The sequence below is a fragment of the Scyliorhinus torazame genome, chromosome 22 (genome assembly GCF_047496885.1).
Source record: "Scyliorhinus torazame isolate Kashiwa2021f chromosome 22, sScyTor2.1, whole genome shotgun sequence".
Classification (NCBI taxonomy): domain Eukaryota; kingdom Metazoa; phylum Chordata; class Chondrichthyes; order Carcharhiniformes; family Scyliorhinidae; genus Scyliorhinus; species Scyliorhinus torazame.
In genome coordinates this window covers 85,669,881-85,697,497 of record NC_092728.1, presented here as the reverse complement: position 1 = coordinate 85,697,497, position 27,617 = coordinate 85,669,881, and the positions used below count along the sequence as shown (strand labels likewise).

The 27,617-nt window shown below is 39.6% G+C and overlaps 1 protein-coding gene across 1 annotated transcript in view; it reads right to left on the bottom strand.

Moving 5' to 3' along the window:
* The window catches only part of LOC140398859 (multivesicular body subunit 12B-like), a 181,587-nt gene that overhangs the window by 81,563 nt on the left and 72,407 nt on the right, over nt 1-27,617 (bottom strand). Inside the window, exon 6 of the mRNA XM_072487800.1 lies at nt 18,903-19,000. Within this exon, the coding sequence (XP_072343901.1) occupies nt 18,903-19,000 (98 nt within the window). The remainder of the gene's footprint in view (nt 1-18,902; nt 19,001-27,617) is intronic.

Genomic DNA, 27,617 nt, shown 5'->3' with positions numbered 1-27,617 from the left:
TTATTTCCCCACATAGACGTGACAGTAAATAGGTTACTAACGACAGTGTCCGTTTACCCATTCATACAAGAGTTGAAGCTTACCAATCCCCAAAAGATCAAGAAAAAGCAACAAGAAAACCAAAAGGCACAGTGAACATGAAACACACAATACATTACTCAGCTAAAGTGAGCAAGACCATGTCGAGAAAGAAAATTAAATAACCACCAAATTAAAATGTTGTTAATTAAAACTGGAGTAACCAAAGATGTATTACACTCACTGCACGTCAGCAGACATCTGTTGACCTCACAATTAATTGAAGGACTAAACTCGTAAAATAGGTTTATGTTACCATGTTTGGGTAACTTTTACAAAGTAAAATTGAGAAAATCAACCTGGAAATCTATAACAAAATATCGTCAGCTTTTTAACTCCAGAACAGTCAGAATTAACTCATTTAGTTCTATTCCAATATTAGACTTGATTTTCCCCCATCTTTTTCCCAGAGCCTGACAAATGGGGTGGAAGAGTGCTAATTCTTTCCTCCCAGTTTGCTTCTGAAAAACACAACATAAATTTTCTGGATTTTGATACCTGCAGCAACCAGAAATTTCATGCAAATAAATGTCAGAGACCTCCATTCTAAAATTTCCCCCAAAGCATGGGTGCAGTCTCATAAAAAGAAACGTTGCTACTGTTTTTGTGCTGATTCAGCAGACAGGTTGGTATCGCCAAGCAAGATGTGTATTTTCGTGCAAGGGGGTGGATTGTGAAGAAAAGTATTGTTTTGCTGCATCAGTACTTTACACTTAAGTGATGGAGGCTGCATTCAACACTGTACCACTCACAATTCTGTGCTATGACTACGGCTTACTTGTTTGGCAGACAAGGGGAAAACATTCATACGCCACCAGCCTTGGCAGAAGAAATTTGACTGACCTTCTCCAGAACACGCAGTCAAAGAGCAAGAACTTCCCCTGACCAGACAAGTGCTCCATTCTGCTACCTCTTTACTCCTATTCCATCATTCTTTATACCCACACTGGTTTTCCCAGCTTCTCCAGCCTCTGCTTGACACTGTACAGCCATCCTCTTACTACTTTGTTCCAAGTCAGAATGCAGGATGTCCAATCAGTTACCACAATCACGAGCCACGGCCCAGCAGCACAAAATCATTCACAGGGACAGCATCCTTTAAATAAACGTGACGACCACTGACATTCAAATCATAGCTTCCAGCAGGCATAAATAGATTTAAAAGCGTTCCATCAGTCATCAGCTGCTGTCCACATGAAACCCCTGCTCCCAGTACCTGTCAAGTTCTCCATTTATTCAGGTTCTCTCATGAGGCTCCCATGTGCCCTGCCCCTTTAAGGTTGATGCTGCATTTCAGCCACAGGCAACAACAACCGGAATTCCCCTGCAGTACTTCGATAAGGTATGTCAAGTGTGCTCAGCGTACGCATGTTATTTCAAACCAGCCCAACAGAAAGATTGGGAAACAAGACTGTCGTCCAGGTACAGCAAGCTTGTATGGATCCACACCTAAATTGTTCCTGGATAGCACCAGGAGTATAATATTGATCTTAGGCTCATTCTACTAAAGAAAAATAGTCTATGAAAAGCTGTCATGGCACTGGTCCATCACTATAAAGATAACAGATGTGACCTCATACAAAACGTACACCTCGTGATTGATGCAAGTTATGAAACAGCCAGCATTACATTTGTGCCCTGGTCAGATTGAACTGCAATGCTATTTTGCAAATGCATAAGCTAATTTCATATTGAAATAGTCTTGGTTCAATTTAAAATGTGAAACTACAGTCCCGTTTTATCATAGAACTATACATCATAAAGGAATTTTACTGGAAAATAATAGGGTTGCCCCTTTAACAGATAATAACTGGTAGTTTTGTAAAAAGAATATTCACTCTCCTATATATACGCTCAAAGTAACCACGTTAAATGTTCCTGTTGTAATACCGCTGTTTTACTATTCTTTGCATTAAATGCTCGATGAATCCTAGTAAATTCTTCAAGAGATAAAGTGGCTAAAAAATTGATGAAGCAGAAAAAAATGCTAATGTAAGATTTAATTCCAGAAACTGGGAAGCCATATTTGTTCACATTATTAAGTTCTCAGTGTTCAAGACACCAACGAATAAAAACTGGCATCTCACATGGTGACTAATGAGATCTACCAGTGAAATAACATAAGGGCTGACAGCCAGATAGGCCAACTTGGCAGGTCCCAACCTAGGCATTGACGCATTCATCATCCACTAAACCAATCCACCATTTCTGCAATGCCATTTGTCATTAATTATGCTAATCAGCATACCATTACTCTCTGATGACACTGTAGCAGTTATTAGCTAGTTATGGCTTTCAAATGCGCAACTTATTGAGTATGCAAGAGATGTGCATACATTAGCCTACAGGGAAGAAGTGTCCAATTATAAAGAGAAGAAATTCTCTATTATCTTGCTCTAACAAACCAATTTAGCAATTATAGAAGCCTATGAACTCATATGGGTTTAAGAGCAAGAGCTTAGCATATGAAACAAGGGAACTTTGTTCATTATTATACTCATTCTGATGAAAGGAAATGAAGTGACAAAGCCTAACTCTGCGATTTTGTTAATTACAGGCTTATAACAAGAGGCACAATTATCAAGCAGCAGTGTTCCAATTCTCAAGAGCCCAAATTTCTTTCTACAAGTCTCGCCAAACTGTGCTTTCATTTCTTCCATTGTATTTCTTAAATGCACTGATAGAAAAATAATTTTTTTTAAGCGTCCTCGATTTTGCTTTAAAAAAGAGCACTTTGACAGCATTCTCTACAGCAGGGTAAGGAATTTACATTTAAACGTCAAATCACAATGCTCTAAAATTACTCGATCATAAATATTAGTAGGCCACAAGGAACAGCAAATTGATTGAGCAATATAACACGTGCAATGTATAGGATGGCACTGTGGCGTAGTGGTTAGCACTGTTGCCTATGGCGCGGAGGACCCAGCTTCAATCCCGGCACCGATCCGCTGTCCGTGTGGAGTTTGCACATTCTCCCTGTATTTGCGCAGGTTTCACCCCCACAACCCAAAGATGTGCATGTTACGTTGATTGGCTACGCTAAATTGCCCCTTAATTGGAAAAAAATAATTAGGTACTTTAAAACATTTTAAAAACATGCGCAATGGGCAAGGGGTAAAGGTTTCAAAATATCAAGAACATTCTTGCTTCAGAAAATGCTTTAAAAGTATCACAACCTGGTTTATAAGAATTTAGGCTAATTTTGAAGTGCTGTGGAAAGCAGTTTAACAAATAAAAGAATCCAAGACCAACATATACATCTCATGTTATACAAAGGTATATATATATACACATTACTTATACCATTTACTTTTTGACCATAAAATTAATTGATTCTCCTCTTACGTGACACCACAACAATATGAAAGAAGCTACCCTGAACTGAAATTGGGGATACCTTTAACTTAAATTATATTTCTATATTCAGCTGGTGTGACTGAACTTGTATAAATGCCCTGACTCATTTTATTTTTACATAACATTTATTCACTGACAAACTAAATCAGTTTAGATGATATGCAGTACTTCTGAAGAAAATATATTTCTGGAATTTTTTCCATTTAATAAAGCACATTGCAAATGCCCACAGAAATAGTACTGCCCCACCTCTTGTCCCATACCAAAAATACTTCAAGTCACATGGAGGCCATCAAACAATCAACTGGCACCAGCTACATATTCAGCCAGCATTTATAAAGATGATCAGTATCCTCACCTAGATTCCAAGCAGAGCTTCCAGTTTTCTAATGTATAACATTCATGCAATTGATGATTGTACTTTTCACTTTAAACACATTCCAACACAATATATCTTTAACTGAACAAAAATTGGCAATCTAAATATTGCCAGAAAAAGGTACTTTAACATTTACAAATAGCAACTGTACCTGCAAAAAAATAAAACTACATTGAGTTACACTGTGTCCATGTTCAAATCCAAATAAAACAAACTTTCATAGGCAGTATACAAAGATAATGCAAAAGCAGCATTATTACCACAAATGTGCTTTGCCTTCACTGTATGGCTACTGAAAATGATTGCATACATTTTAAATCAAATTCATATTCCAACTATTGTAATTACAAATGCTACAGAGCTTTCCCTCGTTATAAACCACCCTATTGTATACAAAGCCAATTAAAGTTAAAACCTCACCCTTTGTATGTCGGTCTATACGTATGTACAGCACTGTTCAACAAGCTCATTTATTGCACAAATCTTAAACAAAAAGGTTCCCTTCTTCATTTTACTTAATACATACACAGGATGACAACTCGCACATCTTGGAACAATTCTAATACTCCATCATTCTAATGTTTACAAAAATTATTTACAGCACAGTTGTGTAAAAGGGAAGTTAAAGTAGGAAAACAATTAAGCCTGCATTCATTTAATTGAAGTCCATTTCTAAAGTCTGGTACTAAGAGAAGAATGCCCCTAAGCAGGCTTGCACCATTCACACAAGAAAATTATCACACTTTGTGAGTTCAATATGGATTAAGTAATCATTAATACTGCTGGAGTAAATGGGCCTATTAAAAAATCTTCAAAAAAAATTAAATGTCTGCACATAAATCTCTTTAAACTATATTTAATGGGTCTATTTAATCTGCATATTAAACACTAGATCAACAAGCCCCTAATGAGGCCTTTGCAAGGTTTCAGAGAAAAGTACCTTTCAATTCAGTATTTTTGGGTTGAATATTACTGGCTGTGGTTTATCTTCGATAAGATAATAGTTGCATTTATAAATTTGTGAAATTTGTGCAATAACTGCATTTTCGTTACAATATTCAATTCACCACTTTTAGCATTTTTGGTAGAACTCACTAATAAAATGCCTTGATCCATATAGCATTACATTTTTAAATGTGAATCATGGCTACTGCAGTTCATATCAGGAGATCAAAATTTGTGAACCATTAGATCAATACAAATTAAAGTTAAAATTTTAGTTCATTTTGAATCAGACATAATTGCTTCTTACTTTGCTGCAACTGTACAACATAAAGAAGGAGCTGTTGGCATCACAGGTTAATAACGTTAATGAGTAATTAGGACAGGCAATTGTTTTGCAACATAGAATATCTAAATCACAACAATCATCATCAGCGCGGTTTTTAAAAAAATAAACTGGCAATAGATTTGCTTAGCCAACGGTTAAAATTGAAAGAACTATTAAATATAGGAATTGTGGGGGGGAAAATGGGGGGAAATGGGGTATTTTTGCATGTCGGAAGTAAAATGGGTGCAATATGGGCAATGCACCACAGAGCCCGCCCAAGGCCACTGTTGGAAAGCCCAAACCATTTTCAGGCTCAGCCTTCATTTAAATTTTTACTGACAAGCTACAGGTGTCGAGAAAAAAAACAACAAAACTTCTAATTTCTCAGAATCTAAAACTGCCAAATAAAGAACTGCCCTGCCTTTAAGAGTGGAGGGGCAGGGCGGTATGACTGGACAAGGCTTGAGAAGTTCAAACCAACTGGATTTTATTCTGCACCCATTGAAAGCAACTGCAGTTAACCAATAATTGTTCGCTGCTGTATCCTCAAAGACACAATCTATGATAATTACCACACTCACCACTAAACCGAGCAGACATTGGCTGGTGCCGACTATACCAAGAACAAAGAAGAACAAAGAACAATACAGCACCAGAATAGGCCCGTCAGCCATCCAAGCATGTACCCGTCATGATACCCTTCGGCAAAACCCTCAGCACTTCCGAGTGCCCTATCCCTCTTTACCCATCCTATCCATGTATTTGTCAAGATGCCTTCTGAACTCCATTAATGTATATGCTTCCCAACCTCCCCTGGCTGCGCGCTCCAGGCACTCACTACCCTCTGCGTAAAAAAACCTGCCTCACACATCTCCGCTAAACTTTGTCCCATGTACCTTAAAGTTATAAACCTACTGATGAATACTTTCATGTTGTTCTGACTAAATCATAGTAAAACATTCTGGCTGATCATCTTAAAAATATTCTTATAAACAGTTCTAAAAGGATCCTGCAAAATTAACATGTTGCTGGAGGTATCCTTACATGTAGTAACAGTTTACAAATTTGAGGATAGAAAGCAAGATAGCAAACTTCAAACAGGTCATCAATGTCAATGCAAAATTAGGTGATGACGTTGGAACACATTGGCCTACATTTCATCCTGCATGTAAAGAAACAGAGCTTGGCTTGGGTAGGAAGGTGGGAAATGAAGAGTTGATGATTATGTTTTGGTCAACCTATTATTTGGCCGGCATTAGGAGTCATGGCTGAAAGCAAATAACATGCTCCATAACAACTTACAAATTTTAAACTGTGGCGACTGAAAGGCTTTATTTCTCTGCACATTACAGGGTAACCTCACACCTGAAATTATATTATAAACTCTTCAATTGTTGAAATAATAGCCTGGTATGGCAACTGCTCGGCCCAAGACCGCAAGAAACTTCAGAGAAGCACGAACACCGCCCAGTCCATCACACGAACCCGCCTCCCATCCATTGACTCCATCTACACCTCCCACTGCCTTGGGAAAGTGGGCAGCATAATTAAAGACCCCTCGCACCCAACTTACTCACTTTTCTAGCTTCTTCCATCGGGCAGGAGAAACAAAAGTCTGAGAACACGCATGAACAGACTGAAAAACAGCTTCTTCTCCACTGTTACCAGACTCCTAAACAACCCGCTTATGGACTGACCCGATTAATACTACACTCCTGTATGCTTCACCCGATGCCGGTGTCTATGTATTTACATTGTGTATCTTGTGTTGCCCTATTATGTATTTTCTTTTCATGTACGGAATTATCTGTTTGAGCTGCTTGCAGAAAAATACTTTTCATTGCACCTTGGTACACGTGACAATAAACAAACACATCCAATCCAATAATAATAACAGTAACATTTCTGTATCCAGCACTCGACTGACTAGAATTCTGGGGTGTGGGTCTGTTTTTTTAACTGGGTCCTGATCAAGACTCATTCCACTCTCGTTCATTCCGACCAGCTCATTCACATTTTCCAAACCAGAGCCACACAGGTGGATTAGGTAGAAAACATTAAAGGAAAGGAAAACCATTTTCCAACAAACGTGTTGGGAAAGGCAGTGACAGAGCACTGGAATGAGGTTGTGGCCACTGTCGTAACAGGGAAATGGTGTGCTGCTAAAAAAAAAAAGATTCCCCCCTCTCCCGCAACAGAAAGAATCGGCAGACAGTGGTTAGCACTGCTGCATCACAGCGCCAGGGACCCGGGTTAGATTCCAGCCTTCGGTGAATGTGTGTGTGGAGTTTGCAAGTTCTCCCCATGTCTTTGTGTGGGTTCCATCCTGGTACTCTGGCTTCCTCCCACAATCCAACGATGTGCAAGTTAGGTGGTGTGATCAATGCGCGGGGTTATGGGGATAGGGCGGGGAAGTGGGCCTATGTAGAGTGCTCTTTTGGAGGGTCGGTGCAGACATGATGGGCCGAATGGTCTCCTTCTGCACTGTAGGGACTCTATGAAATGGTGGAGTTCATTCATTTATGGTTTAATATGCCAAACCATTCTTTGGAAATAACCCGAACAACTGTTTGTATTCATCAACATCTCCTAGCTGGTTAAAACAACGGAGGAAGAGCAGCACATTATAGTATACGTTTTGGAATTTTAAAAAATGAATGAGAAAACAGGCTAGACTAGTGCAGAAAACAGGACCTATCTTAAATATTTAATGAACCAGTGAGGGGAGGAACGCGGGTGAAAATTAATTTTGAGGTTACAATAAATGATGTACCTCTGTAGGAGAGATAAAAGATTGTATGCAAAAATTAATTTTATTTGAATTCTATCAAAATAACAAAAACCAAACAAAAAAAAAAATCAGCATGTAAAGTAATTTTGCATAATCAGAATGCACCATCTGGAACAATTAGCTGAATTCCTTCAATTCTGTGGAACTATGAAAATCAGTCATATCTTATTATTAAAGATCTGGAATTATACATGTAATAAATCCTCAAAAAAATGAAGCATGCCATTGCCTGTCAAGGCTATTTTTACTTCAACTACTGAAGAAAGCCTGATAAGCCTGAAAAGAACAGATTAATATATGCAAATCACATCCTGCATTTAAGAGCCCACAACTGTCTACACTTTCTGTCCCTTATTGCTGCCTTTATGTTTTATTCATATAACAGCTCACCTGTCACTTCATAAGCTATAATATTATGGGGGTATTATTAAACAGCATAAAAGCAGTGCCTTAATTGGAAAGCTTCATTGCATTTTCCAATTATTTGGAGTAAATTAAAAGCAGATGCACATACTTTAATAAGGACTCTAATATTGGCTCCAGGAAATCAAAATTCATTGTCACCTTGCTGCTCTGATATTTTCCGAACTACCCTCAATTTTACTGGTTTAAAAGGAAAACCTGTCTACACAGTCTGCTAATTGTCAGTCATCTAACGGCTATTAAAATAATTGGATCTCATAGTAGGTTCTATCCACATTAAAAGCCAAGATATGAATGCTTTGCAAGACTTTTTTTTTTTAACGAAACAGTAAAAAATGCTCAAAGTTTTATAAGCTTATGGTTCTCGGTTAAATTGCAATATTCTAAAATCCTTGAGCTATTCAATTATTTTTCACCACATCTAAAATGGCTTGTGACAACACATGGAATAGCACACGTCCATCCCAAAACTCTTCCCTCAATTTGGGAAAACATAAGTCATATGTGAAGCACACTTCGCCACACCCAAACTAGAGTGCTTCGTTGTGCAAAGTTGGTTTTGGAACAAGGGGGAAACAAGACATCGCATAAGCATGGTGCAATGTTCCCTCCCCCCCCCCCACCCCACCCAGAGGTATAAAAACTGTAAATTAATCCTTTGGTTCCAAGAAAAGAACAATTACAGCTAAACATTAATGAAAGCAACTGAGCGAAAACAATTCGATGATTGGTGTTTTGAACTAGTGAACTTACTTCAGATCTCAGGATGACGGGCATGGACGGGCACATGGGACTGGGATATTATAGCTATGACTGAAACATGGCTAAGGGAGGGGCAGGACTGGCAGCTCAATGTTCCGGGGTACAGATGCTATAGAAAGGATAGAACAGGAGGTAAGAGAGGAGGGGGAGTGGCGTTTTTGATTAGGGAGAACATCACGGCAGTACTTAGAGGGGATATATCCGAGGGTTCGCCCACTGAGTCTATATGGGTGGAACTGAAAAATAAGAAGGGAGAGATCACCTTGGTAGGACTGTACTACAGGCCCCCAAATAGTCAGCGGGAAATTGAGGAGCAAATATGTAAGGAGATTACAGATAGCTGCAAGAATAATAGGGTGGTAGTAGTAGGGGACTTTAACTTTCCCAACATTGACTGGGACAGCCATAGCATTAGGGGCTTGGATGGAGGGAAATTTGTTGAGTGTATTCAGGAGGAATTTCTCATTCAGTATGTGGATGGACCGACTAGAGAGGGGGCAAAACTTGACCTCGTCTTGGGAAATAAGGAAGGGCAAGTGACAGACGTGCTAGTGAGGGATCACTTTGGGACAAGTGACCATAATTCCATTAGTTTTAAGATAGCTATGGAGAATGATAGGTCTGGCCCAAGAGTTAAAATTCTTAATTGGGGCAAGGCCAATTTTGATGGTATCAGACAGGAACTTGCAGAGGTAGATTGGGGGAGACTATTGGCAGACAAAGGGACGGCTGGTAAATGGGAGGCTTTTAAAAATGTGTTAACCAGGGTGCAGGGTAAGCACATTCCCTTTAGAGTGAAGGGCAAGGCTGGTAGAAGTAGGGAACCCTGGATGACTCGAGATATTGAGACTCTGGTCAAAAAGAAGAAGGAGGCATATGACGTACATAAGCAACTGGGATCAAGTAGATCCCTTGAAGAGTATAGAGATTGTCGAAATAGAGTTAAGAGGGAAATCAGGAGGGCAAAAAGGGGACATGAAATTGCTTTGGCAAATAATGCAAGGGAGAATCCAAAGAGATTCCACAGATACATAAAGGGGAAAAGAGTAACTCGGGACAGAGTCGGGCCTCTTAAGGATCAACAAGGACATCTATGTGCAGAGCCACAAGAGTTGGGTGAGATCCTGAATGAATATTTCTCTTCGGTATTCACGGTGGAGAAAGGCATGGATGTTAGGAAACTAAGGGAAATAAATAGTGATGTCTAGAGAAGTGTGCATATTACAGAGGAGGAGGTGCTGGAAGTCTTAAAGCGCATCAAGGTAGATAAATCCCCGGGACCTGATGAAATGTATCCCAGGATGTTGTGGGAGGCTAGGGAGGAAATTGCGGGTCCCCTAACCGAGATATTTGAATCATCGGCAGCCACAGGTGAGGTGCCTGAAGATTGGAGAGTGGCGAATGTTGTGCCCTTGTTTAAGAAGGGCAGCAGGGAAAAGCCTGGGAACTACAGACCGGTGAGCCTAACGTCTGTAGTAGGTAAGTTGCTAGAAGGTATTCTGAGAGACAGGATCTACAAGCATTTAGAGAGGCAAGGACTGATTCGGGGCAGTCAGCATGGCTTTGTGCGTGGAAAATCATGTCTCACAAATTTGATTGAGTTTTTTGAGGGAGTGACCAAGAAGGTAGATGAGGGCAGTGCAGTAGACGTTGTCTACATGGACTTTAGCAAAGCCTTTGACAAGGTACCGCATGGTAGGTTGTTGCAGAAGGTTAAAGCTCACGGGATCCAGGGTGAGGTTGCCAATTGGATTCAAAATTGGCTGGACGACAGAAGGCAGAGGGTGGTTGTAGAGGGTTGTTTTTCAAACTGGAGGCCTGTGACCAGTGGTGTGCCTCAGGGATCGGTGCTGGGTCCACTGTTATTTGTGATTTATATTAATGATTTGGATGAGAATTTAGGAGGCATGGTTAGTAAGTTTGCAGATGACACCAAGATTGGTGGCACAGTGGATAGTGAAGAAGGTTATCTAGGATTGCAACGGGATCTTGATCAATTAGGCCAGTGGGCCGACGAATGGCAGATGGAGTTTAATTTAGATAAATGTGAGGTGATGCATTTTGGCAGATCGAATCAGGCCAGGACCTACTCAGTTAATGGTATGGCGTTGGGGAGAGTTATAGAACAAAGAGATCTAGGAGTACAGGTTCATAGCTCCTTGAAGGTGGAGTCGCAGGTGGACAGGGTGGTGAAGAAGGCATTCGGCATGCTTGGTTTCATTGGTCAGAACATTTAATATAGGAGTTGGGACGTCTTGTTGAAGTTGTACAAGACATTGGTACGGCCACACTTGGAATACTGTGTGCAGTTCTGGTCACCCTATTATAGAAAGGATATTATTAAACTAGAAAGAGTGCAGAAAAGATTTACTAGGATGTTGCCGGGACTTGATGGTTTGAGTTATAAGGAGAGGCTGGATAGACTGGGACTTTTTTCCCTGGAGCGTAGGAGGCTTAGGGGTGATCTTATAGAGGTCTATAAAATAATGAGGGGCATAGATAAGGTAGATAGTCAACATCTTTTCCCAAAGGTAGGGGAGTCTAAAACTAGAGGGCATAGGTTTAAGGTGAGAGGGGAGAGATTCAGAAGGGCCCAGAGGGGCAATTTCTTCACTCAGAGGGTAGTGAGTGTCTGGAATGGGCTGCCAGAGGTAGTAGTAGAGGCGGGTACAATTGTGTCTTTCAAAAAGCATTTAGATAGTTACATGGGTAAGATGGGTATAGAGGGTTATGGGCCAAGTGCGGGCAACTGGGACTAGCTTAATGGTAAAAACTGGGCGGCGTGGACTGGTTGGGCCGAAGGGCCTGTTTCCATGCTGTAAACTTCTATGATTCTATGATTCTAAACAAACTTGTACTTAAAATCTGCACCGTTATTTTTTCTAACGAAGCATTCCATCTGAATGATGCTCTTTTTATCAAGGATAAATTAGCAGTTCTGCAACCTGAGATTCGGCGGAAACGGTTGAAACGATTTTTGAGGGGATGGCCAAAATCTAATGCTGAAATTCCAGCTTCAGTGGTTGGAAAGTTAACATTTTTTGATTTAAAATACCTTAATATTATTAATCTGAAACCAACTGTGTCCCACTTTTAGTGACTCCTATCCCTTAAATAACAAAAATATGTACATGCTTATAAATTTTACAAAAACATAATTTGTAGTACATCACAAGATGTACTTGTCTTTTACTGATCAATCTACCCACACTGCAATTCTGTCCACTGCCCTTGCTAATAGTGGATCCAGCAAATATACTTTTGCATTGCCATGAGAGGGCACAGTTTGAAGTTCTCAGAGTGAAGGTCGCATCTGGGACTCATTAAGAGAGGGTAAGAAATCAGAGAGCATCGAACTTGACTGATTTTGAGTAGCGCAGGTAGCCGGCTCAGAAGGAAGTCAGCCAATTCCAAGGGCAGCAGTTGCTTATGTCACGAGGAAAGACAATCAAAAAAATTAGACAGAGGGGGGAAAAAGGGAGATTGAAATTTTCAAAAGCCAGTGTAAAACAAGAATAATTTACCCTCATCGGCATTATGGCCTGTGGCTTAATATCAATAAGCAGCAATACTTATATATGATATTCCTCTATCTTGCGGGAGCTGGTTGTAGAAGAGAACTTACACAGTGCACAGAAGAAACACAACACCACATGCCTATCAAAGGACCAATTAGCACAAGGCTGGTCGGCAACTAGATAGTTGAGATTCTATGCTAATTGGATTCAATTAATCAAAAACCTAGGAAAATACATTTTTAAGTTTGACACACCTAAAACCTAGATCTAAAAAGTTTTCAAATCTCAATCTGTATAATCCACATGTGTACAACTCTGGCCATGAAGTATCACAATGCAGACTCAATTTTGATCATACACCTTTAAATGCCATCTCTTAAATATGAACATCTGGTTACATGCAATTTTTTCGTCAATCAGAATTTACTGCAGGAGCAAATTTAATCAATGCAAGGGTATTACTGCTTTTGAATGGGAAAAATTATGCAAGACCTTTTAGAGAAAACATTCATAACTGCACAACCCAGTTTATAACCTGAAAGTCACAAAGCTTTTTCTAAAATCATCACCAAGTCAAAAATAACAAACAGACACACCCTGAAAATTGGGCACATCTTGGGAGCTGGCTCTCTCTTTTGTATGTTTCTGCAATTCCGAAATGTTTTAATCCACAGCAAGATTGGAGAATACCAATCTCGCTCCACCAACCTAAAGCTGCCTTTCAGTTTCTCTTGCAGTAAGGGAAGCTATTTTCTATCCCTTCACGATGAAAAGTTACCACTTCCACTTAAATATTACAAAGGACAATTGTATCTCCATTTCTTCCCTAGTCAGATCCTTCACGTGTAGTACTGAACCATAAAGATTAGATATCAATGAACACAAGCAATTACAGCTTTCATTTATTTGCATTTCCACAGAGATATTCCAACATTAAAAATATTTAAATAGAAGTAGATGGTATTCGCACAGTAGAATATTCTACATAACAATGACAGGGTATGGAATTTCAGCAGGTCTATTTCAACGATAAAGCATACCCAAGAACTAATTGCGACTCCGTTGACAAAACAGAAGATATAAAAGAGTACATTTCACAACGGTGCGCCAAACGTTACTCTTTGAATTTGTCTCACTGGATTGCATGCCAAAAGGCGGCACTTTGGATAGAAATAAAGCCTAAAAAGACAAAAATATATCACTCTTCTGCGATTTCAAAGGAGTCAGGTTATGTTGGGCTTTTTACAAAGTATATCCATTTGCTAGTAGTAGACTACAACTTGACAAAAGAGTGCTGCATTTAAGTCCATTTAATTTCCAGCAGAAACAAAATCGAGGAATAATTGGAAGAGTGTAATCATTTTCTACTTAACCATTTGACAATTATAGCACTACTTCTGGAACAATAAATATGGTCATGTTATGAGTGCTCATTAATTCAATGAAAATTCTCTAATTAACACCTACCTGCTGTTCCCATTTCCAGCAGTCTTCCGTCTCCTAATTCCTGAAAAACAGTTCCTTCAGTTTCTCTCAAAAAAAACCGCCAGATATTTTCTAAATTTTAGGCAGAAGTTAAAGTGGCCAACCTCTCTCACCATTCAACGCACTGACATCCACAACTGCCTTGACTACACTTCCTCCCACCCCAGTTCCTGCAAGGGCTCTATCCCATGCTCCCAGTTTCCTTGTCTCATTCATGCTCCCTTTGGCAATGCAACCTTCCATTAAGACTGCACAAGGGCTTCTTCAATGGTGTACATTCCATTTCTTTCACTTCTGCTCACACTTCCCCCTCCATCCCAGAACCACAAACTCAGGGCATGTAACACCAACCCTTCCCAAGAACCCACTCTTTTCAGGTAAAACAGTGATTGAGTTGTACTTCTTCCAATTCAGTACACTATACTCACAATGCATTCTTTTCTACGCAGGGCTATGGGGCCAATCACAGATTAAGTTGGCCAATAGCGTCCTACACTATTCAACTGGAACTCAATGTAAACTCGAGGAACAGCACCTCATCTTTTGATCAGGATTTTACAGACTCAAGACTGAATCCAACAATTTTGGGTCCTAACCTCAGTCTCCATTTTATTTTTGGACAGCAACTGTTGGTGGTACTTCTGCTTTTCCCATTTATACCTCCTCTGGAGCCTGGATCCATCTTTTGTTCACTTTGTTATCCGTTTACCATTCCCTGTAGCCTTGTGGCATTAACCCTTTGCTCATTTATCTCTCTCACCTCGCACAACATCACAGACCTTCCCTCCTTTTGTTGTTTTCTCCATGCCTCTGTAATGGGCTTTAAGCAAATAGACATCTCTAATTTCTTCCAGTTCTAATGAAAGGTCACCAACCTTAAACCTCCAACTGTTTCTCTCTCCACAGATGCTGCCTGGCGGCAAGTACTTCCAGTATTTTATTTCCGGCATTTTCTTTTTATATTTCAAATTTCCACTATCTGCAATATTTTACTAACTTGTCCCACCATTTAGGGATCACTGATTACAAGAAAACTAATGTCCAAAAATAGCTATGCAGTGGAGGCTGAAAGTTTATTTTGACGGAAAAAATATTCCCACAGGAAACCGGAGTTCCACAGTTTAGTAATGAATGCTTCCTGGAGAGATAAGCAAGGATATTTTGTTTCCTCCGAAACGGAGCTAGGAATCCCCCCCCACAAAAAAAAACAATGGACACCTACTTCCTAGACATTTATGCAATGCGTTCCATGCAGAAATCTGTCCACTTCATCCAGATGAATAATATTCACAGCAAATTGCAACTGTAATTTTCTCGAAATTACATTTCCCAACTTGCTTATGATATTAGTATTAGCTGCCTCATTCAGGCATTCTTCACTCGAGGACAATGGTCAATGGTTCCCAAATCTGCCATGTTGGTGAGATTTATTAGCAGGTGGAGTCATAGCACACAGTAAATGCTGACTTGGGTTTTAAGTTGTCTTTGAGGCAGTTGCCAATTCATTTCAAAGCCCTCACATAATTGAAGTTTTAATGCAACTAGTAGCTCCTTAATTGAAGGGTCAGCATACTGTTACTAATTAAAAACTGCAGATTTTTTGTGACAAATGTTTTGAGTAGTGTATATTTCCACCAGCTTCCACAGCACAAATAATTAGCCACTTTATTGCTCCATAAATTAAATATTTTTCGAAGGAATAAAATGACACAAACATATACTGGTTTCAACGGCTTTTTACAACCAATAACTATAACAGCTGTCTCATACTCCATCAATACTAGACATTAAAGCATTATTGCTCAGGAATTTATTAAGAAATGCGTTCTGTACTGTAAAATCTCCCAAAATGACACCCATAAACTTCTGTATTGCTGAGTTGAGCTCAATATATGCCAATTTGTTAAAGACATAGCTCTAAAAATATATATATATAAATCTATTAGCTAAACAGTAGGATAGCGAGAGGATTTTCTTTGTGAAAACTGCTGAAACTGTGCAGTTCATGCACAGAGATGTCTGATCAACAACCAATTGGTAAGAAGCATGTTAAGAGAATTTAAAGTGTATTACAGACAGCATTGTCAGCTTATCTACTTAATTAACTAAATGTTACCTTTGAAAAGAACGGCCTAAACTTCCAAACTTGTGATAGTGATCTGTACTCCACAATAAACTCACCTTTCACTTAGAATCTTGACTCAACATGAGATCAGAACAACAATGGGCATGGAATCTGTACTCCTGTGGCACTTGTACTAGTGCTTCAAATTATTGTGCCATCAAAATGGTTCATCTTTTAAAATATAGTTTACATTTTATCTGCATTCCCAAAATATAAGCTTTTTCTTATTTAGAAGTAAATTAAGGAGCAGCACACCAATTGGTCATGCAAATATCCTTCGCACTGCAGAACTACAGTTGGAACAAGATAGTAGGGAGCATGGTCTGAATGACTGTGGGAAAAGGTTTACTGAAGTAACAACCTAGGCCCACTGAGAGATGTAACGCAGCATTGAGGAAAGTCTACTTTTACTGCTAATAACAATTTCAGGGAAGAAGGCATGGTCTATAGGGATATGGCTACATTGGAGAAATTTTCTGCAACTGTTTGAACAACCGTTACTCCACTTCTGATTTGCGGCTGCCGTTCACCTTGTTTGTCTTTGTGTCCTACTTCACGGTTTTCTTTCATGATCAATTTTTATTTCTTCACTTCTCTTCCATTTCCTCCCCATGCTCGCTTTTTAACCTCACTTGTCTCTTTCGCTCCCAAAACGATCTTTTTAGTTGGCATCATGCAGCATTGCAACTGTTACTCAGCAAACAGCATGAACAAGAGGGAGTCGGACAGCAAGGTTTTAGATATCCGCTGGGGGAGCCAGACTTCAATAAATAGCAAGGTTTTCATCCATGGTGAGGAGCTATGGTACAATGTGAGACTTTAATACACAGTCTAGAATGGGCTTTGCAAAAGGAGCATATAGGAACAAAAAAATCTGAACAGTTCATCTCCTAAATGTTAGCTAGGACTGTCAAGACTGATGGTTCCAGCAGAGGAGCCTGTATTCACTTGCTGTACCTCTAATTCAAATTGCAGACAGTATACACATTGCACAACATACCAGGTACCTCAGAACTTTATTCCACTAGCTAAACAGTTCTGACGAGACAGTAATTTATTAATTTATGATGCCTCGACAAAAAGCTGGAGTGTTTTAAGTTTGCTCAAAGAGGGACGGTTTTACCAATCATCTTAATTATAAAAAGTTATCGTACATACCTGGTACTAAAAGAACGGGGACTAAAAATAATGCTAGCAGAAAATAACACAGAAATTTTTAAAAGTCCACACATGTTTGAAAACTATTGGTTGTTTCTGTCATGATTCAAACCAGGTCTTCCAATAACTACAGGATCATAAGCACAGCTGAATCAAGAATGATATCATAGTTCCAGGGTTTCAATATTTTCCACCATGAATGCCAATAAGCAAATAATACACCAACAGAAGTGTCAGAATTCACACATTTTGTTAATACATGACACAAGCTGCAACATCTGCAACAACCCAGAACCAAATGAATTTGACACATTCTATTCGAAATCCTGTTCCTGGTTTTGCTGTTGCGAGTGACTGAAGGCTTAATCAAGGGAGCAGGCAATTCATCAATCCCAACAACCCTGCTTCCGGATGCCTGACAGCACCCACATGTTTTTTTTCAAGTGTAAACCAGCCCACCTGTCAACACCATCACAGCAATAAACATAAAACATATGATTAATGGTAAACGTGTTCATTTACAGTTTGGGCTATTAACAGTCCCCCCCCCCCTAAAGCTTTGGCTATTAACAATTCCCCCCCCCCCCCATTAAAAATGAAAAGGATCGTGCCACTTAATAGGATTAAAATCACACCACTGTTTATTGGGTCAGCTTTTCCCCAAAATGTTACTCTATTTCCATCATAAATGATTTTTAAGAGTGCAAAAGCTAATGCTTAAAATAGCACCGCATTATTCAGCTCTGCTTCAATTTTTGATAGCATTTGTTAACTTGGAATAAAAGTTGGTTCAAATAATAGTCAGTGGCCAATATATGTAACCAGCTAATGTCCAAAGATCAGATCAAAATATTGGGTTGTATTTTTGTGCACCTCCACTTTTAAACCACTCAACTAATCATACTTCACCCTTAGGGCCGCCCTGAGTAATCAAAAAATAAGCCTTGTAATTCAGAGCTCACTCACTTGTTAGTCTTATTAAAATGAAGCAATTCCTTACAGTTTCTTCTTAAACTTCATTATTGGTTTGTGAACTTGCTACAAAAAACAAACTTTAAAAAAAAAGAGAAATAGATATGTAAAACAATCAATTGCTTTACAACTAGAAATTTCAAAATAGTGATGCAGACAGCAAGGCATTAATAAGGAATGTTCTGAAAATAAGGGAGAGGACTGTACTCAATAAAATATCATCTTGCCAAGAGTCTCCTTAATTTTATCTAGACAAATGTTCCCTAGAAATGGGAATAGATTGTACAAAATAAAAACTCCCCTGAAGCACTTTGGGAGGTTAAAAGGCTACGCTATTTTGAAAAGAAAGCCGCTGGATATTATTTGCATTGCATTAATGTCTTCAGTTGACTTTATGGCACCTGGCAACTTTGGCCACCTAATTATATTGCAAGATTATTTCTTGTTCAGTGGAATTGGTCAAACTGCATCATTAAAAACAGTACTTTCACAAATAAGAGATACTAATATGGCATATAATAGTGCTTAACCTGAAAGAGAAACACTTCTGCTGCTGGATTCCCACATACTGGAACACTCACCTGATATGGCATATAGGTTGGAGGTCTGATGTTCAAAGTCAGGTCTGGTGCCGTGCATCTTACCTCGGAAACTAGCAGGAAGTGTCAGGGATATGTGCCTAGAGCAAGACAAAATCATATTTCCCATCAAAATAGGAGATTTCAAATTACAGTCTTCCTGGCCATTTTGTTTTGTTGTTAAATTGACATCAACAAAATAATTACGTCTTGGTAACTGCTAAAGGTCCAAAAATAGTACAGATAGAAACTTGATCTTGAAACCTGAAATGTGTAAGAGCAGTGTATCAGATCACTTGCTCTTGAAATTAGTCACCAGACCTATATTTTAGCACAGCACTAAGAGGTTGTGCTACTGTCAGAGCTCCCATTTTTCAGATGAGTCATTAAACCAAATTCCAACATGTTTTCCCAAGTGCAATCCATGATCCTAATCAAAGGTGAGAGAGTTTGTCCTGGACAATCTTTAGCTCACTATCTATCATCAGCCTTAAACCAGATTATTTGGTTATTTATGTTATTGCTATTTATGGGATGCCGTGTGCAAATTGGCTACCATATGTGAACAACAGTGACTACATTCTAAAAGCACTTAATTGCCTGTGAAAACACCTTGGTGTGCCCAGAGGTCATGAAAGGCACTATTTAAAGCCATTGTTTCCATGATGGTCATTGACCTCATCGCCTCTGGGGATCTTCCCTCCACAGCCTCCAACCTCATAGTCCCCCAACCCCACACAGCCCGCTTCTACCACTTTCCCAAAATCCACAAACAGGGCATGCCTTGGTTGACCCATCAAATCAGACTGTTCCTGCCCCACAGAACTAATTTCTTCCCATCTTGATTCCATCGTCTTTCCCCTTGACCAGTCTCTTCCCACCTACATTTGTGATTCCTCTGATACCCTATGCCATATCAACAATTTCCAGTTGCTGGTCCTGCCTTCTCTTCACATCCATTCCTCACCATGGAGGGTTTGAGGCCTCTCTGCTTCTTTCTTGAGTGGAGGCCCGAAAAATTCCCATCCTCCACCCCTCTCCTTCACCTAGCTGAACTTGTTCGGTCACAAAATAAGTTATCCTTCAACTTATCTCACTTTCTTCAAATAAAAGGCATGGCTATGTGTGCCAACATAGACTCCAGTCATGCGTGTCTTTTTGTGGATTGTGTAAAACATTCCATGGTCCAGTCCTATTCGGGCCTGCTCCCACAACTTTTTTTCCATTACATCGATGACTGTACTGGTGGTGCTTCATGCTCTCGCGTGGACTTGGCAAAAATTATCAACTTTACTTCCAATTACCACCCCTCTCTCACCTTCACATGGTCCATCTCCGACACTATTCTTCCCTTCTGTGACTTCAGTCTTCATTTCCAGTGATAGACTGACCAACCATATTGATTACAAACCCATAACTCCCAAGTTACCTCAACTACAGTTCCTCGTACCCTGCTTCCTGTAAGACTCTACTCCATTCACCCAGTTTCTCTGCCTTCGTTGCATCGGCTGTGGTGATCCCAACATCAAAAATGGTGCTTCTGACATGCCTGCATTTTCCTTAACCAAGGTTTCCCCCAAACCGGTGGTTGACAGGGCACTCAACTGGGTTAGACCCATTTCCCACACCTCTGCCCTCAACCCTCCTTCCCAGAATCATGACAGGGTCCCCCTTGTACTCACTTTCCACCACCAAGCTCCACATTCAAAGGATCATCCACCTCAATATCCGCCAACTCCAGCATGATGCTACCACAGAATACATCTTTCTCTCACTCGAGTTAAATTCATGAGTTAAAGACAGTTGTGCAGTGAACTAAGTTTTAAATATATTTAGTTTTGTGTTTTCACTCCATGAGAGCTGGATTGAAATAAAGTGGTCCAAACCAAATTCACAGGTAATGTTCAGTTGAAAGTTAGCTTTACATTCTAAAAGCTAATATGTTTAAAACAAAACACAGCCTGATCTGTCATTATGGCACTTAAAAAGCAGCATTTCTTTTCAGTCTTCAATACGCAATATCTATAGAACATCGATGAAACTCATTACAATTCAAAAACTGAGATTCAAGAATCAATGTAAACCAAGTTTAGAAATCTGCTTAATTTGCAAAAATGAGCAGAAAACGTATATTTTTTACTGTGGGACTATCTACTCAAATTCTTCAAAGGAACCAGATGGGCGATCTTTATTTTCAAACAGAAGCTTTGTATTGTTATGGGTCAGGGTTTATGCTTTCTGATACATCCGTTTTATTTCTATATCTTTCTGTTGTAACTCCGCCAATTTTCCTGAACTAAAAATATTTGCCTCATCCTCCACCTGTTCTTGTTTTTTTTCAGCCATCTGAACAAAAATTGTTTCTGATAATTGCACTTCCACTTCATCTTCACTCTTTGATTGCTCCTCTTGTCTTAACCTGTGACTTTGCGACCTTGTTACTACACAATCCGGAAAAATCCCAGGATATTCATCCTTCAACACTTCAGTCATCTGATTTTCCACTGGCTTATCAACCACCGTAGGCATCACTCCCACCTACGATCCAGCTATACCATTACCCAAGATAAACTGTATTCCTGGACAAGATCGTTTCTCTATTACTCCTACTACCACTTCACCACTCTTCACCGGACTTTCCAACCTTACCTTATATAATGGAACACTACTCCTCACACCCTGAATTCCACATATTAACACCTTGTCTGGCAATGTTCTTCCCAAACTACATAACTCCTCATCTCTTACCATTAAAGATTGACTAGCTCCTGTATCTCTTAAAATTGGGACTTCTTTACCTGCTCCTCCTGATACACATGAGGAAACTTTACCCACACAAGTAAATTATTTAAAGAGATCTGGCACCTTCTTATCAATCACCTCTTGATCAGGCTGTACAATCTTTTGCACCTCCTTCGCTTTACTTGGGCTTTCCTTTACCACTTTAACAAACTCCACTGTCTTATCCTGTTTTACCAATCAGCCTTCCCAGTGCTTTTCTTCAACCACCAACACTGTGACTTTACATGGCCTAGTTATTACAGTGAAAACATTTGAAATTTTTCATTTCTTTTCCATCCTCCTGGATTTCTTTTTTAATCTGAGGTACACTCTCCTTATTATCTCCCATCAGATCACCTTTGCCTCTACCACGAGTATTTCTCATGTCCCCAGTTTCTATCCCTCACAGGCTGAAACTGATGTCGGAAACCAAGCTTTGATTTATGAACTAATTCATAATAATCTGCCATTTCTGCTGCTAATCTCGCTGTTTTAACCCTCTGTTCTTCCACATGAGTTCTCACTACATCAGGAATTGAATTTTTAAACTCCTCCAAAAGCATAATTTCTCTAAGAGCTTCATACGTTTGGTCTATTTTCAAAGCCCTTATCCACCTATCAAAATTACTCTGAGCCTTTCAAACTCCATGTACATTTAACCAAATCCTTTCCTTCAATTTCTACACCTTTGTCTGTAGGCTTCAGGCACCAGTTCATATGCACCCAAGATGGATTTTTTCACCTCCTCATACGCCCCAGATACCTCCTCCGGTATTGATGCAAAAACTTCACTAGCCCTACCTAGCAGCTTTGTTTGAATTAGTAATACCCACATGTCCTGTGGCCATTTCATTTGTTTAGCTACCTTCACAAATGAAATGAAAAAGGCTTCTACCTCCTTCTCGTCAAACCTTGGCAATGCTTGTACATACTTAAATAGATTCCCACCAAGCCTTCGACTTTGATGCTCTTTCTCACTATCCTCATCACTATCATCCAACTGTACGTTTCCCTTCAAGTCTGCCAATTTTAACTGACTGTCATGTTTCATGGCTATTTTCTGAAGTTCAAACTCTCTTTATCTTTTTCCCTGATCTGTTTCTCCCTTTCTTTTTGTTCTGTTAGGGCTATTCTTTCTTTTCTCCTTTCTTCTCTCTCCTTTTCTTTTTCCTCTCTCTCTTTCTTTTCCCTCTCTATCTCTTTCTTTTTCCTCTCTATCTCTTTCGTATTCAAGCTGCTTTAATCTTTTTCATGTTCCATTTGTTTAAGTTGTTACTGAATTTTTGCCATTTCCAATGAGTCAAACTGTCTCTCAGGCAACTTTAAATGCTTAGCCTCTGCCATAATTACCTCATCTTTTCGCATTTTGTCAGGTAATGTTAACTGCAATGTTTTTGCCAAATCTAACAGTGTGCTTTTAGTCTCCGTCTGTAAGGTACTGTGTGTAACCGTCTCCACCCCCAAAAACTTCAGAGCCTCTGAAAGAGTCATTGGCCACAACACACTCCCTACTTAAACTGAAATACCACACCTGAAAAGCAACCGCAATATGCTCACCCCTCATTGTCTTTAAGTTCACTAAGCCAATCCAATAGATAAGACTTTTATCCCCCTCGAGCCCCCAATTTGTTATGGGCAAGGGTTTAGAGAACCCCAAAGTGTATCATGGCGGTCACCTGACCCACAACCTTTAACAGATTGTGGTATGGGGAGCACACAGCCCACTCTACAGGTGTGGTACAGCAGAAATGGAAAAGTATTTTTTAAAGCAAAACAATGTTTATTCTATGAACTCAAGTTAACCTTTTCAAAACATAGTGAACATTTTAGCAACCATTAATTCAAATACAACCCCCAAATAATACAACACTAAGTAATCCTTTAAGCTTTCCTTTTAACATCCAGAAGACTTAAAACACCTTTTACCAGAAGCACATTAGGTTTACATTCACTACTGAGAACATTTATAATTCTCAATTGACCAAGTGTTCAAGAGATGGTCTTTTTATGGCAGAGAGATCAACATGCACCTGCTTTGTCTGGCTTCAGTTCCAACACTGAAAATGAAACTAAAACACACCCTGCAGCAAACAACCTAAAATGAAAGTAAAAAGCTGACAGACAGCCCAGCTCTACCCACTCTCTGACATCACTGCAGTAGTAAACACCCATTTCTTAAAGGTGCTCTCACTACAGATATTTATATACACACCCATTTATAAACACCCATTTCTTAAAGGTACTCTCACATGACAGTATTCTTGTTAAAATATAATTCACAAATAATCCTTAAATAAAACACACCATTTTGAAACATCGCAGCTAATTCTCATGAACAATTTCTTTGTTTTTCCCAATGATGTGCATCACACTATATTGTATGTCTTAGGTTCCTACCATCCAATTAATTTAAACTTCCCTGGTCCAAGACTGTGCACAGGTCGGGTGTGAATTTTAAAAAGCTGGCATCAATCTCACAAGAGCAATTGCTGGTTTTAATGAACATTTCTCTTCCATTAATATCTCTGTGAAAGGCTTGTTCCAGTTTTTAAATAGTAAATTGCTTGGAGACCAAAAGCCGGTGTGGTTGACAAATGTGATGACTTTAAACATGTCTCCTTTCATGGAAACTGCAAGCCAACAACAGCATTTCAAAACAAAATCCACTTGATCGGCCCTTTTGAAAAGAAAGTTCTCTGTATTTTTTTATACATGTGCATAAAATGACATTTTCAGTTTACGCCCATTTGAAATGAGCCGCGACCTTGGTGACATTCTCACCTCTGAAGTCAGGAGGTCCTGAGTTCATGCCCGCTCCAGAGATTTGCCCACATAATCCAGATTGACACTTCAGTGCAGACCCGAGGGAGTGCTGCCCTGTTGGGGGTGCTGCCTTTTGGGTTGAGATGTTAAACCAAGACATTGCCTGGTGACTGGAGGTTTAAAAAAAAAAGTCCCATGGTATTTCCCGTAAAACCGGACTTCTCCCGGTGCCCGCGGCAATATTTTTCCCTCCAGCAACATCAATAAAACACGTTACCTGGTTATTTAGCTCATCATAGTTTGGGTGGTTCCGGCACATGTTTCACACATTACAACCATGATTACACTGTAAAAATATTTAATTAGCTGTAAAGCACTTAGGAACATCCTGCGGTTGTGAAAGACACAATATAAAAGCTCAATATAAATGTCATGTTTTCCATAGAAATTTTATATTATCCCACATTTGCAGGGCAGATTTGTGGAGGAGTCACAAAATGTGCTAATTTGTTTAAAAAAAAGGAACTGTATCACTGATGTGTAAGTTACCTAAAAGGCATTGATCCATAAATAGTGTTGCTAAATTAACAGAAAAATCTCATTGACACCTCCTGTTTGACAATTCTTATATTCCTATATGGGCGGCGCGGTAGCACAGTGGTTAGCACTGTTGCTTCATAGTGCCAGGGACCCAGGTTAAATTCACAGCTTGGGTCACTGTCTGTGCGGAGTCTGCATGTTCTCCCCGTGTCTGCGTGGATTTCTTCCGGGTGCTCCGGGTTCCTCCCACAAGTCCCGAAAGACCTGCTTGTTATGTGAATTGGACATTCTGAATTCTCCCTCAGTGTACCCGAACGGGCGCCGGAGAGTGGCGACCAGGAGGTTTTCACAGTAACTTCATTGCAGTGTCAATGTAAGCCTACTTGTGAGATTAATAAAGATCATTATTATTCTTCACCACAAATTGGTCTGTTACCATTAACAGGCCCATAATGATCAATACTTAACCCTAACATTGCATGGTTTAAGATTTCTCCCATGTTACGATTCACATTTGTAAAAAGAAATCTCTAAACTACTGTGCTCAGCGTTTTTCAAGACTTCAAGTAAACATTGTACCAATGATTTCACACATTCATCAATGCATTCTCTTCAAGCAACTGTATCTGCATGCGTACACTGTACCCCAACCTACACCAGCCAAATCACTACAAGTATAGCAAGGACATTCCAATTGATTTGACTACAAGACACAACTTTGCCCTTGTTACTCCTGGCTAAACGGTTAGAAAAAGCAAGTGTTTTCTTGATTGATGACTTGCATTCACATAGCATCTTATCACATCGGCCTAGCTTGCAAGCAATTCTCTGTCTCTGAAATTCTCTGAAGGAGCGTGGCATATAGGAGAGAAGCAGAATATCTATTTTGTGTGCAGAAAAAGATACCACAAACACCAACAGACAATCAATCACTCCATATGTTGTTGGTGATACTGGTTAATGTAGCAACATTGGAGGGTGGGCCGACACAATGCAATACTTCAAATAGTACAAGACTGTTAACGTTCAATGGGACTGTCAGAATAGGTACACAAGGACTCCATTCTAATGTTTCATCCAAAGACAGTGCCACCAACAATGTATAATTCCCTCAGTGCAGTCGTGGAATGTCAGCTTAGATTATGAAGTCAGGCTACCATTTTTGGGCTCAAACCCAAGCGTCCTGGTCCAGACTCAAGAATGTCATCAACAAAGCCAACTAGGCAGTCATACAAGGGCCGAACTGTTCTGAAATTATTTTCTTGGTTAATTACTAATAAGTATGAGTCCATTATTTAGCAGTGATCAATTTTGGCAGAATATAGTAAGCCCGCAGATGCAATCAGAATTTATTTCCTGTCTCCTTGATAATAGGAATCTTATCAAGATTTTAAATACGGCTATCCCTAACGTGTCCCTAAAAAAAGCACGCCAAACGAACGTCACTCATCCACAAGAAAACATATAACACTGGTGGGCTATATTTCTGATCTGTAATTTTTACATCATAAACCTTTTGACTGCTTTGAATCTAACTGGGTCACAAGTCCTTTGACTAACTTTACTTAGCACCTGCTCACCACTCCCCGCCTCCCAATCCTACTGCGAGCAGCTCGCACCCCCCCCGCCCCCCACCCCCCCCCCCCCTTACTCATCACTTCACTCTCCCAGCCCTCCTGCTTGCCTCCCCCACTCACCAGCTCACTCCTTCAACCCTCCCGACCCTCAACTGGGACGAGTTAAATAAAAATCCATACCCTTTAGACCAGGCCTGACTAACCGCCAACGGAGGCCTGTAGTCAGTTGTACTGCATCAGAGCAGTAAGCGCACACAACTTCCTTCTGTGGCTACTTTGTAACATTTAACAAGTTCATGAGCTGAATCTGCTCAATCACATCGAGGGCTATAAATTAACATTGTAAAAATCAAAAGATCCAGTGAGCATTTAAAACTCAGCTCCACACCAAACTGTGCCAGTTATACACCGACTGATGTGAAGTCGGTATATGATGGCCTTCTTGAAGCATTGTCAATTTGTCATTACTGGATTTGGAATTCTGATCTGGACCTAAACTCCTGAGTTATGGAGCCACCTTGCACTGATGTATCTCTAGAACCAGATACAAAATTGCCATTATGACTGCAACCCTACATTTAATCCACATACACACCTGAAGCAATCTGTAACGTAGGCATGTAACAATAATTCAACCGCTAGAGCCTTTTATGTGCCAAGTGAGAATTCCAATTCAGGATGTAGAGGAAAAAAAAGAATTGCCTGCCACCAAAAAAATGAACATTACAATTTAAAAATCCCAGAGTTCTTTGAATACACATCTTCTAAATACCTGCACTTGAGCAACATATGGCAAATCAATTACCAGTCTAAATTCTAAAACAAAAAACATGGCAAGCATTGCACAGAAATAATCAACAGCAACGGTTTGCCTCAGATTAGAGCAGCCACTAGAGTTTTGAATACAATTAATCATCATTCCCAGGCTATAGGAAGCCATATTGACACTTATTCATAATTTGAATATTTAATTACAGTGAACTTCCTCATCAAATTATCACAAACTGGGAGAAAAGCCTGAAAGATTTGAATAATTACAGGGTTTAACCCCTCAACT